A 19308-nucleotide genomic window follows, 5' to 3' on the forward strand; every position below is an offset into this window, starting at 1 on the left:
CCATTTTGCCCCACAGTGCCCCTTGGTCACAGCTAGCTTCATGTCATGATTCCCTTAAAATGCATAACACGGAGAGGGAGATAATACAGCATCTAATATGCATTCTTCCTAGCTCTTCTGGTCTAGGGGAGATTTTACATGCCCATTTGAGTTATGATGTGTGATTTCAGGATGAGCAAACTTTGAGAAGCATTTTTGTTTTGTTTTGTTTTGTTTTTTTTTGAGAAGCATTTTTGTAAGCTCCTGGTTCAAAGTAGCCAAGTGGCATTCCATTATTTGCAGATTCTCTAGAGAACAGAGATGATACGAGAGTAGGGAAGAAATAAGGGTTGGGATATGGAGAAAAGAAAGAAAATGATATTTGTTGAGATACTTCAATTACATTTGTCGAGATACTCGTCTTCCCTACTCTTGATATACGTTTTCCAGTTTATGTTTTATTTGGAGTTTACAGCCAAACTTCAAAACAGAAGTTTAATGCTATGGTCAGAGTCTTTCTGGCTTAGCCTCAATATAGTTTTTTTTTTTTTTAAGATTTTATTTATTTATTCATGAGAAACACACAGAGAGAGGGAGAGAGAGAGAGAGGCAGAGACACAGGCAGAGGGAGAAGCAGACTCCATGCAGGGAGCCCAATGCGGGACTCGATCCTGGGTCTCCAGGATCACACCCTGGGCTGAAGGCAGATGCTTAACCGCTGAACCACCCAGGTGCCCCAGCCTCAATGTAGTTAGTAACACACACACACACACACACACACACACACACACACGGATTCCTTAGAATGATGCCCAGAGGGTCCACATTTAAAAAATATTCTCTGATGCAGTACCTGAAGATATATCAATGTTAAAAAAAAAAAAGTTATCAGTGTTTTATTTGAGGGGCTGATAATTAGAACAATGTAGCGTTTGCCTACTACATACTACTATATGCCCAACTAGGTATTAGGGATAAGGTAAAGGAAGTTTTCATTTGGTTTTTAAAGATTTTATTTAGAGTGAGAGAGAGCCAGCACAAGCATGGGGAGGGACAGAGGGAAAGCCAGAGAACCTCAAGCAGACTCCACACTAAGCACAGAGCCCGATGCAGGGCTTGATCTCACAACTCTGAGATCATGACCTGAGCTGGAACAGAGTTGAATGCTCAACCAACTGAGCCACCCAGTGGCCCCTGTTTTGTTTTTTGTTTTTGTTTTTTTTTAAAAGACCATAGAGCATGGACCTCTTCAAGTTGCTTATTAATTTATGACCCAAGAAACTATACTAAAAAAAAAAAATCTGTGCTTATATTCTAATTTTATATTGGTAGAAAGCACTCCTTAAATGCTTTGAACGACTCCTTTGTTCAGTGATTGGAGACCTGATGTGCCTCACTGTGGTAAGCATCATGATCACCTGTGGTGCTTATTCAACTAACAGGTGTCTGGGCTATACACTAAGAAACTGATATAACAATAGGCCTGAGGAAGGGTTCTGGGCATCTACATTTTTTTTTTTAAAATTTTTATTTATTTATGATAGGCACACAGTGAGAGGGAGAGAGGAGAGCAGAGACACAGGCAGAGGGAGAAGCAGGCTCCATGCACCGGGAGCCCGATGTGGGATTCGATCCTGGGTCTCCAGGATCGCGCCCTGGGCCAAAGGCAGGCGCTAAACCGCTGCGCCACCCAGGGATCCCTGGGCATCTACATTTTAAAGAAATTTCTGAAAGGAGATGTAAGAACTACTGCTCTAGACAGTCTGTTCAGTCAAAATTTGGAGACCAAAGTGTCTTGATCCTTTTTTTTTTTCTTGATCCTAATTTAGTCCCAATTCTTATTTTGACTAGCTTTATCTATGTTACATAAATTTATATAGATGTTAGATTAACATGAATCTCAAAAATATGCTTAAAGTAGGTCACAACTGGGAAATTGCAGCTCTCATGGGGCTGCTGGTATAACTGTGGAGCTGAGGATGAACAGTGGAGATTCTGCAGTAGTCCTAAGGAACAAATGTCAAGTATATTGGCAGTGAATCATAGTTCAAAGATGATGGTGTATTTGACCACAGGCCAAGAATATCCAAAAATTAATACAGTATTTAAGAAAAATGACTTAAATGCATTATTACTTGCTAAGTGTTTAACAAATACTACTTGACACTACTTCCTGTGGCATGTCAAACCAGTATTTTCAAGAGGCATAAGTAGGTATTATAGACACCTTCCAATATTTTCCATCCTTGTCTTTAAACCACCTGCTTATTTTCAGTCTGTTACCTATCAGCTGATATAGTGAAAAATGCCAAGAAGCATTACTGAGAAAGAAGAGCTTAGAAAAGAGATACTTAATAATATTGACACTAAAAGATAATTCCTCACCCCAAGGGCAAATGTGAAATCATTAGGCTGAAAGAAAGAGGGTGGTTTTGTTGTTTTGTTTTGTTTCTCCCTTCCAGCAACTGACTCAGGGAAATTTTTTAATTTCAAGAGTTGATCTAGTGAAATTAGTATCTTTAGTTTGGATTATTGAAAAAAAAAATCAAGTTAATAAAAGATGGGACTCGGTGCCTGGGTGGCTCAGTTGGTTAAGCATCCAAATCTTGGTCATGGGCTCAGGTCATGATCTCAGGGTTGTGAGAAAATAAAATAGGACTCAGATAACTCCTAATTGAATAAAGACTTATATAATTCACAACCCATATTTCAGAGAGTAGGAAATAGAAGAATAATCCCTGACCTCAAAATGTTCATAATCTAGTTTGGGAGATAAATCATCTCCATAAAAATATGAATGTATATCATTAATACCACAATGACAACACATACATGGACGCCATTTAAAAGATTTCCTGTTACAACATAGCAGCAACCTGTGCCAATATGTTGGTTAAGGAATGGATTTTGGGATTTGGTAGACCTGAATTTAAATCCCAGGTTTTTGACATTAAGTAATTACCTTTCTAAATCTCCATTTCTACTTCCCAATTTTGTCTTATAAATTAAATAAGAGAATGCATATATAAATTTCCTATCACAGTTATTGTCCTATAACTTCTTTGGATCTCAGTTTCCTTATCAGTATTAAAATTAATAGTACTTCATAGAGTGATTATAAGGATTGAATCCTTATAAGAACAGTGTTAGGAACACAGCAAGTGCCTGCTAAATATTAGCTAGTAGTAGTGGTGGTGGTGGTGTTATGGGATCAGAAGATACTGGAGATAAAAGGAAATCTAGAGATAGTCTGGACAAACCATTTTATAAATGAGGAAACTGAGACTCAGGAATGGTGAAGACCAGCTCCTGGTCCCATTACCAGCACTGTGTCTTCTACAACTGTGGTTTTCAAACTGGCTCCCAGAGCCCATGCAGCCACTCTGCCTTCATTTGTCTCTGGATTTCCAAATAAGACTTGATTTGAAAAAAAGAATCGAGCTTCTGAAAAAAATATTGGAAGTCACTGTTGTAAACTAGCATTTGTAGGATATAATTTGAGAATCATTCAATTACAGTGTTTTAGGATACTTACTAAAAGTACAGCTGTCAGGGCTCTACTGCAGAAATACTGAGTCTCAGCTTGTGAAGATGGGGTGTAGGAACCTTAATGCTTCCCACAAACATCCTAGGTGATAGGGATTCACATAGAAGTGCCAGGACTGGTTAGGCCATCATACTTCTAATGTTGAGTTTTTTCCATTTTTTTTTGGGGGGGGGGAACAACTGTTCTCGTCCTTAGCCTAAAATTCATTTAATTTGCTAATTCAGACAACAACGTGAGTGACTTCATAGTTCTGTGGATACAGATAATCACAGCGTCTCTCTAAGGTGCAGTGGAGCAGAGCATCTTGAAGTCAGGAGTACTGAGTTACTTGAACATCAGCTCTCCTTTTACCTTGCTGTGTGAACTTGGACAAATGAATCCCAGAAAGGTTCAGGGATTTACTTTCTGGAATTTAAAATGAGGAACAGGGACACACACGATCAGTAGTTCTTAATCTAGGATTCATAGACTTTGAGCGCTTGCAAATGAAACTCCAAATTGTGCCTACTTGTACCTTATATGAATTTCTAAGTTTTCATCTTCCCAGAGAAGCTGGTGATACCCCCCAAAAAGAGAACTACTGAATCCCATAACTTGGGAGGCCCTTTTCAGCTCTGAAATTCTTTAATTCCACAATGATACTTTGTTAGGTTGCACCTTTTAGAGTAATTCAGTTATACCCCAACTCAGGAGGTTGTACAGAACAAGAGGGATTTGCTCTGCAGGCATAACCTTGGCACGTTCTATTTGAGAGAAACAAAGTAGGTTGACAGTACCTTTTTACCTTGTGCTCCCCCAGTAATCTTTTTGAAATCATTTCATTGCAGTCTCTACCAGTTCTGTCTCTGCATTAGGTGGCAACTGGTACTGTGCCCACAAACCTGAAGCCTATTTGCTTGGGGTGATTCTCATGTCACAGAAGCACATGATTTATGACCTTACTGTCATTTTTTTGTGTTTTTAATTTCTTCTTGGACACTATGTGTTGCCCCTAAAATCCCCATGGTTTTCATATGAAATCCTTCTGGCATGTTTGCCCAGCATAACAGTTCATCTATTTACAGAACATTTTGCTTGGTTTCTGAAAAATGTTGCAGGACTTGTTTTAAATGGCAAACTCAGACTACCTAAAGAAAGGGTCAAGTATCTGGGAAGAGGATGAAACAAACTTTAAAAACTTGGATCTATGGGACAATTAGGCTGCAGCTTTTAGTGGTTGCATTCATAAAAGGAGGCATCCAAATATTGAAATCATTCAAATTGGTTTCCCCTTTTGTTCTTTGTACTGTTGCCTTCCTTTGTGATCATAGTTTTCTTTCATTTGGGGGAATTTAATTAAATGTGACTGTTGCTTTTTAAAAACCTGTTTTGTTTTAAAATATCTATCGAGTAATTGTTTGTCTTCCTCAAAATGTGTAAGGCAGGTTGCTGTCCCAGCCCCATCTTATAAAGGGCCTCCAAATCAGAATAGAATGAAAGCTCCGCAATTCATGGTTTTCCTGGTCTTATGATAGGCACTTATTTTAACACATGACTTTTAGAGTTTAACATAATGGGAGATTATAAAAATATCTCTGGTAAATTTCACTTTGGACAGTTTTGAATAATTCTGATTTTTATCCTGAGTATAATGTTCTTCAAATAGAATTACCACTGCATTAAAATGAAGTTTGAGTCTCTGAGTCTTCCCATTTCTAGATGAATTCAGAGCTTTTCTAAGCATATCTTCTCTTTAAGAACAGAGCTTTCAGAGACACCTAGGTAGTTCAGTCAGTTAAGTGTCCAGCTCCTGATTTCAGCTCAGGTCATGATCTCAGGGTCATGAGATGGAACCCTTATGTCTGGTTCTGCTCTTGATACAAAATCTGCTTGAGATTCTCTCTCCCCCTCTCCCTCTGCCCCTTGCCCTACTTTGTATTCTCTAAATAAGAAAATAACATCTTTAAAAATAAAAAATAAATAAAAGCAGAGATTCTATGGGCACCTGGGCAGCTCAGTCAGTTAAGCATTCAACTCTTGATTTTGGCTCAAGTCATGATCTCAGGGTTGTGAGAGGGAGCCCAGTCAACTGGCTCCAGGTTAGGCATAGAGCCTGCTTAAGATTCTCTCTCTCTCTGCTCTACTGCCTATTCATGTGTTCTCTCTCTCTCTCTAAACAAACAAACAAAAAAGATCTCACCCAGTTTTGGGGGGTTGGTTTTTTCTTTTTTCTACTCTGGACCTTTGAAGAACAGTGGTTTGACAGTTGGATAATTTTTAAAGTTTGTTACTTTACTATACTCAGCATCTTAATTTCTTCTCTTATGGTTGGTAGAAATTTCCTTTTCTATTTAACACTAAATTTTAGACTTGCAGTATTCAAAAAAAGGACAGAAATATATCAGAAATAATACTTGTAAAAGACTAATACTTGTAAAAGGACAGCTAAATGTCCTGCTATATTACCACACACGGCAGTCTTTATTGTGAAGAAAAAAAAAATCATTCTTCCTTGGATGAGCCACTTACGTACTATGTCGCCTGCTCCTTTTTAAAGCAGTAGTTACTGTGTGAGTGTCCAGGTGCCATGAAAGCATTTTATATGGATTCTGTCCTCTAATCATTACAACCCTAGGAGGTAATTATTTTTACCTCGAGCTTATTGATTAGGAAGCTGAGACCTAGTGATAAGTAACCTGACCATCCCTATCTGGAAATAGGAAGTTGAGTAGAGAAGTTCGAACCCATAACTTCCTGTCTGAAACACAAGAACATAGTTCATAATTTATGATGTCTGAATTTAAGATGGAAATGTCAACTGCAGTTTTAAGAATTATCATTGTAACCTCTTGAATTTCCTAGGTAGTAGTCACTTTATGAATAGGAAGTGATCATATTGTAGATGTTCTTATCAACTTTCTTTTGAAAATCTTTATCTTTTTATTATTTTTTTGGAGGAAGATGAGTCCCCTAACTTTATTTAGGTATTCTTCACTGAGAAGACTCAGGAAAGTCTTGTAAAGTTGTCATCTTAATTTTGTTAATCGCTAATTGTGTTATGATAAAAAAAAAAACCTTTGAAAACTAAAGACCATTGTCCTGATGAGTTAGATTGTTAGTATTAACAGAGGATGACTTAAAAGGAAAAATTAAAAAAAAAAATGAAAAGCTTTCTCCTGTGTTCTTTCTGAAAACCAGCATTACACTAAGCTGTTGTATATGAATGAGCTGGGATATTTAAATATAAGCATAGATTTTTTTTTTTTTTTGCCCCCCTCCATCGCAGTGATTCTTATTCTTCTCTGGGTCTGCTGAGACTCTGGAAACTGCTGAGACTCTTTCCCCAGAGATGTTCACTTATGCACAACATTTTTGTACAGTGTCAAAGGAATCAGGAGGTACTACGACTGCATTTTGATTCATATCTTGCACTCAGAAATAACTGAGACAAGTAAGTGTCTCAGAAAAGATGTCCTAGAAGCCACTGATTTTATGAGATTTAGAGACTTCAATGATACTTGAATCATGAGATCCAAAGATTTTAGATTAGTGATGTAGGGAGGGCATTAACTGTTCTTTGAGTCCTTTTGCTCCAGAGTCCAAATACCTTTAGGACATGGTTGCAGCCAGTGTCTGTTTGGCATAAGAAGGCTTTGTCTTGGCAGAGTTTTCAGCATTTCCACATGCCATTCCCTTATATGTTTTGTTTGTTTTTGTTTTTCCCAGTGTCACTGAGTATGGTCAATCTTAAAGACACTCAATGGGGCCCATCTGGTAGACTGAACCCATCATAAAGTGACTTGTTTTTCCAATTTTATGCATTTTACAATCTGGAATAATATTGACATCCTCATACTCCAAACGACAAAAGCTCATTGGGATAATTTGGCTTTTGGTAGTAGAGTTTTCCATCAATTACATTCCTTTTTTTTTTTTCCCCTGAACTTATTTTACTGGAATTGCATTTATTTTCAAAATCTATAGTTTTGATTACTTATCCATCTAACCCTATCAACAGGCTACTTCCCTAGAATCTAAACCTCATTTCTGATTTCTCAGCTTCTAGTCTCTGTATAAATATTTAATACATGTTCAGCACTTTTCCAGTGGTCTCCTAAACTTTTCTTGGTCTCTATTCTGTCCTTGATGCAATCCATCCTTCCAGACCAATGTTCCTGAATTTACTATCCTGATCCTCCTCCTTGCTTGGACAGTCGGTGTAGCACCACTACTTCCATGAGAGAGTTTGATCAGACTGAATTTTTGGTAATTATCTAGTTCACTCCCTTTATTTTACAGACAAGAAGTTTAACAGACCGAAATGAGGCAGAAATGACTTGTTTGTAGGGTTTTGGTGGTAGGACATGTTCTACTGAACTTCACAGCTTCCCATTGGGCCTCCTTAGCCCAACATTAAAGTCCTTCTCTAATGTAGCTTTCTTGGTGTATTTCCTATCCTTTACCTGCTAGAGCCTGATTTATCTGTCCATGGTCTCCCAAACACACTTGTGCTTTCCTGTTTCTTTGTTTTTGCCTGTGTCACCTCATCTACCTAGAATATCTCACTCTCTTGGAATTAATAAACTCTTCTTCGTATACATACCATGCTTAAGCACTAAGTGTTTTAAATGAGTTTCTTAGTTATTAGTCTTTATAAATTCACTGGCTAGGTTTTGTTATGATTCCCATTTTATACATGTCGAATTAAGGCTAAAGTAGATTAAATAACTTGCCCATGATCTGAGTTAACATATGTTAAGGCCTGGATCCAACCAGAAGAGTGTGTCCCCAGAACCTGTACTATGGCTCCTACATCAAACTTGAAACTCAGAGGAATGTCTTCTAAATTCCAGGCCAAAGGCTCCTTCCCTCTACACTGCCAAACTGTCTATAACCATCAATGTACATCAAAGAAGCTGAATTTAATTACAGTTACCTGTGCTTTCTGAGTGCTCTTCAACACACTCTTAAGTGCTCAGAAAGTCCTGTAATAATTCATGAAGCAACCATAAAAATCTACAACTTGACTTCTAAGTTCTCTTCCAAATGTAATTGGAAAGGAACCAACGTAAGCCAAGAAAGTAATAAAGGGAGACTACTCTGTAGATGACAGTGCTGAGCCAAGCACACAGGGCCAAGTTTGTATCCTCCCTCCATCAGAAAGTCCTGATGCCCACTACCTTGAAATAACAGCCCCTGTGAGCCTCCATGTCTTCATCTATAAGACAGGCTTAAAAATATATGTCTCATGAGGTTATGGCAAAGACTATATATGAAAAATTGTTATAAATTATAAAGCATTTTTCGAAACTAGTATTTTATTCCCACCAGGAATTAAATATCAGTAAATCAGTTTAATGCAGAAATTGTTATTATATACCACCACCACCGCACCAAGTTGTAAGATACGGAGATTTCAGTGTGGTTCAGTAAGGTTTCTTTGAACGGGGTTTTGTATGTAAATTACTAAAAAAATGGAATTGGCCATATCCCTTACATTTTATTCTGCTCATTAGGTTTATGTATACGCTCAGGTCCTAAGTTTTCTGAATACTAATTCTGTCAATTTTATATAGATAGATCGATAGACTCCCTCCTTAAGGAGGGTCTAGATTGTCAAACAAGTTGTGTTCAGAACAACTGCCACTTTTTGTCATGCTTCTCCATCTGGAATGACTTTTACTTACATGGTTGGCTCATAACATAATAAAATGTTGCTGCTCAGTCCAATTTCAGCTTTTATACATGTAAAAGCATCAGCTGTCTTTGCCAGCAGGGCTTACATAAAGTGAGTGGGTCATTTTGCTTTTCAGAGATGGAGATGAAAATCCAAAAGACAAAAGAAATTATGGAAGCATGGTCAGAAATTTTACTGAGAGGTTCTAGTACCCAGGACAAATGTGCACAGAGTAGATGAAATGTTTAATAGAACAAAAGAGACAAGGGAGGCTGTGTTGTCAGAGATCTGAGTTCTAGTCTATACTTTACATGAGTAGCTGTGCGACCTTAGTCTAGTTGCTTGACCTATTTGAACCTCAAGTTAATAGAGAAATATGTCACAGAGATTGGAAAATTGAATGTGACTATGCAGCATGTACTCTTACGAACATAGTGCCTGATAACATATTCAGAATATATTAGACCCGAGACTGAGATGAGTGTGAGGTGGTACCATTGGAGGTAAAATGGTAGTAAGCACAAAGGGATTGGTTACTACATTGGCTCCCTTTTGACTACTTATGCCTTTGCCTGTATTCTTTCCCCCAAAATTGTTCTCAGATTCTAGAAGCTATTAGCATGGCCAAGAAGAAACATACAGATTGTGTTATAGATTTGTAAGAGGTGACCTAGTCCAGAAAACATGAGCAAGGTCCTAGCTTTAATATGGAGAAGAGCAGGGATCCCTGAGTGGCTCAGCGATTTAACACCTGCCTTTGGCCCAGGGCGTGATCCTGGAGACCCGGGATCGAATCCCACGTCAGGCTCCTGGTGCATGGAGCCTGCTTCTCCCTCTGCCTGTGTCTCTGCCTCTCTCTCTCTCTCTGTGCGTGACTATCATAAATTAAATAAATAAATAATTAATAAATAAATAAATAATCTTTAAAAAATATGGAGAAGAGCAAAGTTTTCAGAGAAAGGATGAAGGGGAAAATAAATAAGGTAGACTTGTGCAAGATGGAACAGTGCAAAACTACTTTTTTACATCATATATTCTCTTAAGACTCAATAGTCCAAATCAGATGTTGGCTATATTTAGCTGGAAATCGTAATTGTGATTGTATGACAGAGCTGGTGCTATATGGAGGAAAGGAGATACGGGAACCTAGAACTCTGTAATATACCAGGATATATATACCTTGAAAGTCAGTTGCCAGTATATCTCTCAAGATAGAATACAGATTATTTATGATGTGTTTGGCACTTTCAGTTATCTCATTTTGGAAATTGTCTTTTTGACATGGGTACTTTCATTTCCATCTTACAGGTGAAAGAAACCAAAGTATAGAATTTAGATTTGGTTCCAAATCAGGCATTTGTTCAATATATGCCACAATGACTGATGGAAATGTGTTAGACACTTTTAAAAAGCCTTTAAAAGAAGCTAGGTAAATATTTGAGACATTTCCAAGGTTCAGGCCTCGGTAAGGAGATTAAGTTATTTTACAGAAGGGAGTCTTTACAAATTATTTAAATTAGAAAGTATTTGCATCTCTTGAGTGGTAGTGTTCTTTTGAGGTTTCACAGACCTTTTTTTCCTAGGATCAACAAGTTCTCAAATTTGTATCAAAATCACCTGGAGGACATAAGTAAGATTTAGTAGAGCTGATGTGGCCTGGTAATTTGCATTTTTTAGCCGTTCCCTGGTGATGTTGACACATCACTTTGAGAATCATTGATCAAAAAAAACCCAAAACAAAACATTGTATTGCTGATTCATTGGTGAAACAGTAGGAAACTGGAAGGGAATTCTAAGACCACAGGTAGAAATTAAATTTAGATGTTTCTAAAACTCACTGGATTATACTTCTATTCATTACCGAATTTGGAATCTAAAGACTTGCATTATCACTTTATTTTTGGAGAGTGCCTTTGATTACAAAGGGAAGTCAAGAATGGAAAATCACTATGTAAATATTGAAATTCAGTGATAACTCAAAAACAATATAACAGGTTTGTATGTGTTTTTCTCCCACTAAAAACAGTATGATTGCTATATATGAATTTTCTCATGGATTTTTCCCCTTTTTCTTTTCTTCTTGTTTTGGTCTCTGTAGGTGGCAAATCTTCCAAAAGACTATAAGATAGCCCTCAAATATGTCCCCGGGATGGATGTTTTGGTATGTAAACTGTACATTTCTGAGTTTCTTTTTAGTAGCTGACAAAAAGAGATGGGATCATTCTACTGAGACAGAAAATTATCTGACAAAAGAGCTGACAAGAGAGATGGGATCATTCTACTGAGACAGGAAATGATCTGCCATTTAGGAGTTAGCTAATTGTCAGTATTTGAAGAAAGTATCCTTGGAATTTGACTTGCATGGATTTATCCTCAAATAACTGCTAAACTTTACTTAGAGATAAGCCTTTCAGCACATGTGTCCTGGACCTGTACTTCTAAAGTAAATAAGATCATCTTCCTTAGAGCTGGCCACAGATTTCTCCCTTTCCTTTAGCTTCCTCCTAAAAAAAGGCTTGAGTATAAAATTATGCAAATTCTTTGCATACCTGAAAAGATCCTTTATAAGTCTCTTTCCTATTTAATTTCAGATCACAATATATTTTATCTAAGAATTTATTAGTCAATAGATTCTTAGAAACTTACAATATAAATGAGATTATGATTATAAATATACCTGTATTACTGCAACCAAGAAATTTAAATTATTTTTCTGATTACAAATGATCAGAATTCATACATGAAGGAATCCTGGAAGCATAGAGATGCCTATGTACCTATCCCATAACCTTGTTAAACTTTACCATGGTGCAATATTTATTACTTCAGATGTATTTTTTAATCAAACATTATAAATATTACTAAAGACCCCAGTATGGCCTCTCTCCTATCTCCACTGGTCCCCACTTTGTCTCTTACAGACAATTTGACTGTTAGAAACAAGTATTATGAACTGAAATTTTTCATCCCACTGCATGTTATCAAGGCCTGGCATGAGGATAGCATCACCTTGAGTTGAGTTGAATGCAGCAACGCATAGCTGCTCTTTTACATTTACTGCAAATCTGCACTCATACACATAAGATCCTATATTTGTATTTTCGTACTTAATAGCATTATACTGTATATACCACTTTGCAACTTGCTTATATTTTGCAACACACATTTGACATGTAATGTGCTAATCCGTGTTGGTTCCTTTCAACTGCTGTATTGTGTTCCCTGAGTTAATTTAAAATCATTTGGGTTACTCCGCAAGTAGACCTCTTTCCATGATTTATGAAGTACTTATTACAAATCCACTGCGCACAAGCTGTCTTAGGCCTTGAGTACTTTTTGTGGGTTAGTCAATCAAAATTATTACCAGTTTAAGTGTGGTAAGCACATCACTAAGTGCTTGTGCTTAAAGTCTTTCAAAGACCCTAAGTTATCATTTCAAGAGAACCTCAGCGGCCTATTTCTTTTCCTTAGGAAAGTACTAAGCATTTTAGTTAGCATGAACTATCTAAAGTTCCCTAGAACTTGTTGCATCATGTTGAACTAGATATCTTCAAGTTAAGGTGAGTGTCTATCCCATTGAATTAGGGGGGGAATGTAAAATCATAGCAGCCTGAAATTTAATTAATCTTGTCACTCAATTACTCAGGCAGCAAGTAAAGTATTTGTTTAGGAAAAACTGTGGAGGCAGCACTTTACCAGATGCTTTAAATAACAAACGCATCGGGGATCCCTGGGTGGCGCAGCGGTTTGGCGCCTGCCTTTGGCCCAGGGCACGATCCTGGAGACCCGGGATTGAATCCCATATCGGGCTCCCGGTGCATGGAGCCTGCTTCTCCCTCTGCCTATGTCTCTGTCTCTCTCTCTCTCTCTCTCTCTATCATAAATAAATAAATTAAAAAAAATCTTTAAAAATAACAAACACATCACCTAGCCTTATGTGCAAAAAAACTTTAATAATAACTAGGTGAGGGGGATGGTTGGGCCTTTTTATATAATGCTTTTTTTAAATTTTCAAAATGATCTCACATATTTATCTCCTCGGATGATTAGAAAAACCCTACCAGGAAGTCAAGATAGCTACTATGATTTGTGTGATTTCTGTTTTACAAATGACACACTGGGGTTTACAAGTGTTTTGCCCAAAGTTATACAACTAAAAAGTGACAGTCTTAAAAAGAAACCCCAGGTCACCTGACATTTAACCTTGGGTTATCGAATGCGAGTTTCCAAATAATTACAACAGCAAAGGAAGGTGTTCTAAGTGAAACATTTAAGTAATAAAGATGCACCGTGCTCCTGACTGTAGAAGCATTTAGATCTATGATTGCCAAACTTAAAGAAATCATGCAGCTCTTAATGTTAAACTAAAAGTAACAAAATAAATTATGTTGTGCTGGTATAATCATAGATTGTGCCAAATCACAGATTTCAGTATGGGCTGCTGGTATCAAGAGCCAAACTTGTAAAAATAAAGCTAATTCATTGCCATATTTTTTTTCTTGTTTCTGTAATTGAGAAAAGTCCACTATTATTTGAACTTGGCATACTGTCCTGGCACAACTGGAGAAACTTTGTTCTCGGCTACCACAATTGGCAAGAAAAATAAGCCCGTGCATAAGGCTTTGGGGAGAAGCGGGGTCTTAACGCTTTGTTTTACCCTTATTTTAAAATGTTAGTTTCTGCCAAGACCAGTGGAATTTCCCAGTAGAGAGGCCAGTGATGATTTGTCACTGGTCAGAGTCTCAGCTGCCTTATCTTTTGTTTTTAAACAATAGAGGGCAGAGTAGGAATCAGAATGGGTACCAGAAAGATTCTCTGGGGCCAAAGCAATAAAATTCTGCTTGAGGCACAGAGCAGAAATAAATAAAATCTTAAAAAAAAAAAAAAAAAAAAAAGAAGAAGAAGGCTCTAGAATAGAATACAGTTCATTGTTGCACTTTTGCTTTAAAAATCCGCTAAATACTCCTATGAATGGGGGTAGGTTGGGGGTAAGGAGTATTTTTCTAAGAGACCTCCTAGAAATTACCTAGCGGATTCTCTCTCACTAATAGCAGGGTGTGACCAACCAGTTGGCATTTAAATCCAGTGATAATTACCAATTCTATTTTAAACTCTTGAAACTATCATATTGCCAGACTGTTAGGATTTTAAGTCACTAACCTTAAGAATCCTAAACGTTTCTGATCCTTCTATTTGCCAGTAATGTTACCACAGGAAGACCAGCACAACAGAGTGAATGTACTTAATACACTCTAAAATTATGTGCACTCTAAAATTATTAACTTCATGTTATGTGAATTTCACTTCAATTTTAAAAACAAAGAGTCCTGTGGGGGTAGTACTTTGAAACTTTGTGAGTATCTTTCCCCAAGAATCTTTCACTCTGTGAGTTTAGCATCTATGGATAATGCTTGCCTGAATTAGTTAACACTATAGTGGTTTTAGGGGGTGCCTCTAGCTGGCTCAGTCAGTAGGGCACGCGCCTCTTGATCTTGGGAATGTGAGTTCGAGCCCCGTGTTGGGTGTAGAAAATTACTTTAAAAAAATAAATTCTGAAAAAAAAAAAAAAGAATGAATGAATGAATGAATGAATTCTGAAAAAAAGAAGGGAAAAAAAGGAGGCCCTGGGTTTTGGGACACCTAGGTGGCTCAGCAAAAATTGGGTTGCTGAATTTGTACCACACATCTGCAGTCATTCTAATGTTTATAAAATGATATAAATGATGATTTGCTTATAGTGTTTGAGTAAAAAGAAAATGATCGGTTTTAATTTTAGATTTTTCAGTTTTAACTTATTTGGAAATAATTTCAAATTTACAGAAAAGTTATGAGAATATTCTAAGAATACTCACAAACTCTAATCCATATTTATCTCTTTTTAACATTTTGCCTCATTTGCTTTACTAAATGCTTGCTTTCTGTCCTCAGATGTGTGTTGTTAGTTTTCTAAACTCATTGAGTCATTTGTATACATAATGGCTGTTTACTCCTAAATACTTAAGTGTGTATTTCCTAAGTAAAGGATTTTCTGTTACATAACCACAATCTGGTTGTCAGCTTCAGTAAATTTAGCAATAACCAAAATATTTGAATCTATTGGCTGTATTTCAGTTTTCTTAAATTTTATCTTTTTTTTTTTTTTTTTTTAGTATTTATTTTCCTCCAGTACAAGATCCAATCTAGGATAATGATTTGCATTTGACATTAGTATGATAGGCAGAATAATGGCTCCCCAAAGATGTCCCATGCTGTGAATATAGCATCTTACATGGTAAAGGGAATTTTGCAGATGTAATTAAGGATTTGGGGATGAGTTTATCTGGGATTATCCAGATGGGCGTAGTTTAACCTTGTGAATCCTTATAAGAGGGAAGCAGGAGTGTGAGAGCCAGAGAGAGTGATTAAAAAATGTTACACTGTTGGCTTTGAAAATGCGGCAAGGGGCCACAGGTCAAGAGATGCAGGTGGTCTCAAAGCTAGAAACGGCAAGGCAAGGAATTCTCCTGGAGAGCCCCTAAAGGAAACCCAGCCCATGTGAGCACCTTGATTTGGGCCTAGTAAGACCTGTGTTAGACTTCTGAACTCAGGAATGGTAAAATAATAAATTTGTGTTACTCTAAGCCCACTAAGTTTGTATAAATATCTCATGTCTCTTTATCTGCTTTAGGAGTTCTTTAGCCTCTCATCCCTATGACATTGAAATTTTTGAGTAATACAGCCATCCCCTTTAAGTAAAATGTATGTCTTTGAAACCTTTGATTGATGTTTAATGATTACATTAAGATTATGTATTTCAGGCCATGATGCTACATAAGTGATGAAACATCCTGAGGTTATCACACACACAGACACTCAGTGTCCATCTTCTCCTCACGTTGCTGTTATGACCACCTGGTTAAGGGGTTCCAGTATTTCTATGTATTTACTCATTAGGAACTCGTAAGCAACATTTGAGGGAGATGTTTTAAGACCATGCACTGTTCCTCATCAAAGTTTCTCCCCCAAATTTAGCATCTATTGATGATTCTTACCTCAGCCAGTCTTTCCGTCACGTAAGCAATAACCAAAATTAGCAATAACCAAGATATTTAAATCTTTGATTTAAAAGATTCCTCTAAAAGGAATCTTTAATTCCTTTTAAAGGCAAGGTTAAACAAAGAAGTCACTGGCAGTATGTAATATCAATCTAGCCATAATCCTACAGGCCACCTTCCCTTGGCAGCATCCTTCCCCGGGTGTGCAGGATTCCAGTTCTTAACTCTTCTCATCTTCTTCTGCCTGGCCCTACTGCCTCAGGTTCCCTTGCACCTCCCTTGCCATTCCAGGACTTAACAATTGAGGTTTTGACCCCTCTTCTGTTTTTTGTTTTTTGTTTTTTTAAGATTTTATTTATTAAAAAAAATTTAAGATTATATTTATTTATTCATGAGAGAGACAGAGAGGCAGAGACATAGGCAGATTGAGGAGAAACAGGTTCCATGTAAGGAGCCTGATGCGGGGCTCGATCCTGGAACATCAGGATCATGCCCTGAGCCGAAGGCAGATGCTCAACCACTGAGCCACTCTAGGCCTCCTGAGGTTTTGACTCTTCTTGAGTAGACAGTGATTAAACAAACACACACACCTGATTACTTTGCCCTTCCTTCTTCATATATTTCAAATGTCTGTGTGCCTGTAACTCTTAGGAAGCAGAAAAAAAAAATGTGTTCTGTAAGCAAGGCCCCTGAAACTCTTATGATGGGGCACCTTTCCAAATCCTCTTCCAGCCCCACATCCTGACACGTCCCCCTGTGGCCACTGTTCCTCTGCGCATGGCTTCCTCTGTACCTGGTCAGACCTTTGATTCCAGTAACTCTGGACTCTTGGTTTCAATTTCACTTCTTTAAGGGAACCTTCCTTTTCTTCTTTCATGAAGCTAAATCTTCCAACTGGAAACTCTTTTTGTGATCTCCTTCAAAGTAGCAGTTTTCCATTTATTTGTGGATTTATTTCATTGATAACCTTCCGCTTAGACTTGTAAACTTCACGAGGGCAGGGATTGTCTATGTTTGCTGTTTTGTATTGTCAGTGCCTAATGAATGATATGCACTTCATATCTGCTGAGAGAAAGTGAAGAAGGAAGTAGAAATTCCCATGCAATCTCTTGTAATTTCCTTGAGGCACAAATTTGACCTGAATAGAATCCACAAGATTATTGTGTTGAGTGCCTGTAACTCCTCACACAATACCTGCACCTCAATATTATTGCTATCTTTTTTTTTTTTTTCAGATGTATGTACATTTTATTTAAAATCTTAGGTAGGGCAGCCCAGGTGGCTCGGCGGTTTAGCACCGCCTTCGGCCCAGGGCGTGATCCTGGAGTCCCGGGATCAAGTCCTGCATCCGGCTCCTTGCATGGAGCCTGCTTCTCCCTCTGCCTGTGTCCCTGCCTCTCTCTCTCATGAATAAATTTTAAAAATCTTAATAAAATCTTAGGTAAAAGGTATTATGCATTTTTTAGGAATCATGGTTTCCTTGAGGCTTCTGTTAAAACTACTTTCATTGAGTCATTTCCGTATTCAAGAACTTTCTCATTGTCCCAGTGACTAAAGGCTGAATGCCAAATTCCTGAATCTTTGATATTCATGACTCTTCATAATCTTGCCTCATCCTAACCACCTCATCTTAATATCTATTATTCCCCAACACAAACTTGCCACCCCAGCAAAATGCACCCCTGCCTCCTAAAATTACCGTGCTTATTCTCAACTCCAATATTTCGCTCAGTGCCATTTCCCTTATGCCACCCACATATGCCCTTTCCTCTTCCATCTACTCATGCCAATTGTACCTGCAGAATCATCCAGTATTTTGCAGCTGAAAGCGTCTTCATGGTTCTCTCGTCCAAGTTTGGGGTAAGGTCCCCCTTTCTCCCCAGAGCTATTTCCTACTGTTCGACTGTGCTCTCTCTTATGTGTATCATTCGGCCAGTAAAAACTGTAATCACCCCTACTCTGCTTCACTCAGGGGATACAGTGGTCACCAGTACCATCATGGTATCTGATCTGTGGACCTTACCTTTTAGTTCATCATCTCTGAATTTTTATAGAATTTGTCCAGAAACTGTTCATTTTGGGTATCTGATCACATATTGTGTACATAGCTGTTTAAAATTGTGTTATGTATTTGTCTCAAAGTGTTGTGAGAAATAATTAAGATCTGAAAAACCCAAGATCTGGAATATATACATTTGTCAGATGCTATCATTATTTTGTTTTTATGTTTTCTCTTGTGTTTTATTTATCTAAAGATAAGGGATCAAATCTTTCTCTCCTCTGTATATTTCTTCATTCCAGCAGGTAGGTGTTACTCAAAAGTTCCTAACCAGTAAACATTTAACTATTGGCAAAAAATGTCCTGATTTACAAATCTTGAAGGGAATCCATCTTATTTGTTTAGAGTTCTTTGGTTCTCACTAACAGTAATGAACTCAAACTTTTTTTTTTTAAGATTTTATTTATTCATGAGAGACACACAGAGAGAGGCAGAGATACAGGCGCAGAGAGAGAAGCAGGCTCCATGCAGGGAGCCGGATGCAGGACTCGATCCCGGGACTGCAGGATCATGCCCTGGGCCGAAGGCAGGTGCTCAACCACTGAGCCACTCAAGGATCCCTGAACTCAAACTTAATTTGAAAAAGGAGAGACAGGGATCCCTGGGTGGCGCAGCGGTTTGGCGCCTGCCTTTGGCCCAGGGCACGATCCTGGAGACCGGGATCGAATCCCACGTCGGGTTCCCGGTGCGTGGAGCCTGCTTCTCCCTCTGCCTGTGTCTCTGCCTCTCTCTCTCTCTCTCTCTCTTTCTCTGTGACTATCATAAATAAAAAATAAAAAAAAATTTAAAAAAATTGAAAAAGGAGAGACAGAAAAATTACAGTTATAAGGATGCTAAAGAACAGCATTCTAGTAAAAAGGGCAAGGATGCAGCCAGGCTTCATGAAAGAGATTCCAGCCAAGATGGGAAGCTACCAGGTTTTCCTTTTCCACTCTGAATCTCTGCATCTCTGCCTTATTCTGTTCTGTCTGTGAAGAATTTTTTTGTGTTCTAGTCATCTGGTGAAATGTAGCTACCCCAGACTCCCAACTTT

General features: G+C 37.8%; 1 protein-coding gene across 2 annotated transcripts in view; it reads left to right on the forward strand.

Moving 5' to 3' along the window:
• KITLG (KIT ligand) overlaps window positions 1-19308 on the forward strand; it is an 81916-nt gene that overhangs the window by 34284 nt on the left and 28324 nt on the right. For both annotated transcript variants that reach the window (XM_055336567.1, XM_055336566.1), the window contains exon 3: window positions 11281-11343. In XM_055336567.1, coding sequence (XP_055192542.1) covers window positions 11281-11343 — 63 coding nt within the window. The remainder of the gene's footprint in view (window positions 1-11280; window positions 11344-19308) is intronic.

Source organism: Nyctereutes procyonoides, unplaced genomic scaffold (genome assembly GCF_905146905.1).
Source record: "Nyctereutes procyonoides isolate TBG_1078 unplaced genomic scaffold, NYPRO_anot_genome, whole genome shotgun sequence".
Lineage (NCBI taxonomy): Eukaryota > Metazoa > Chordata > Mammalia > Carnivora > Canidae > Nyctereutes > Nyctereutes procyonoides.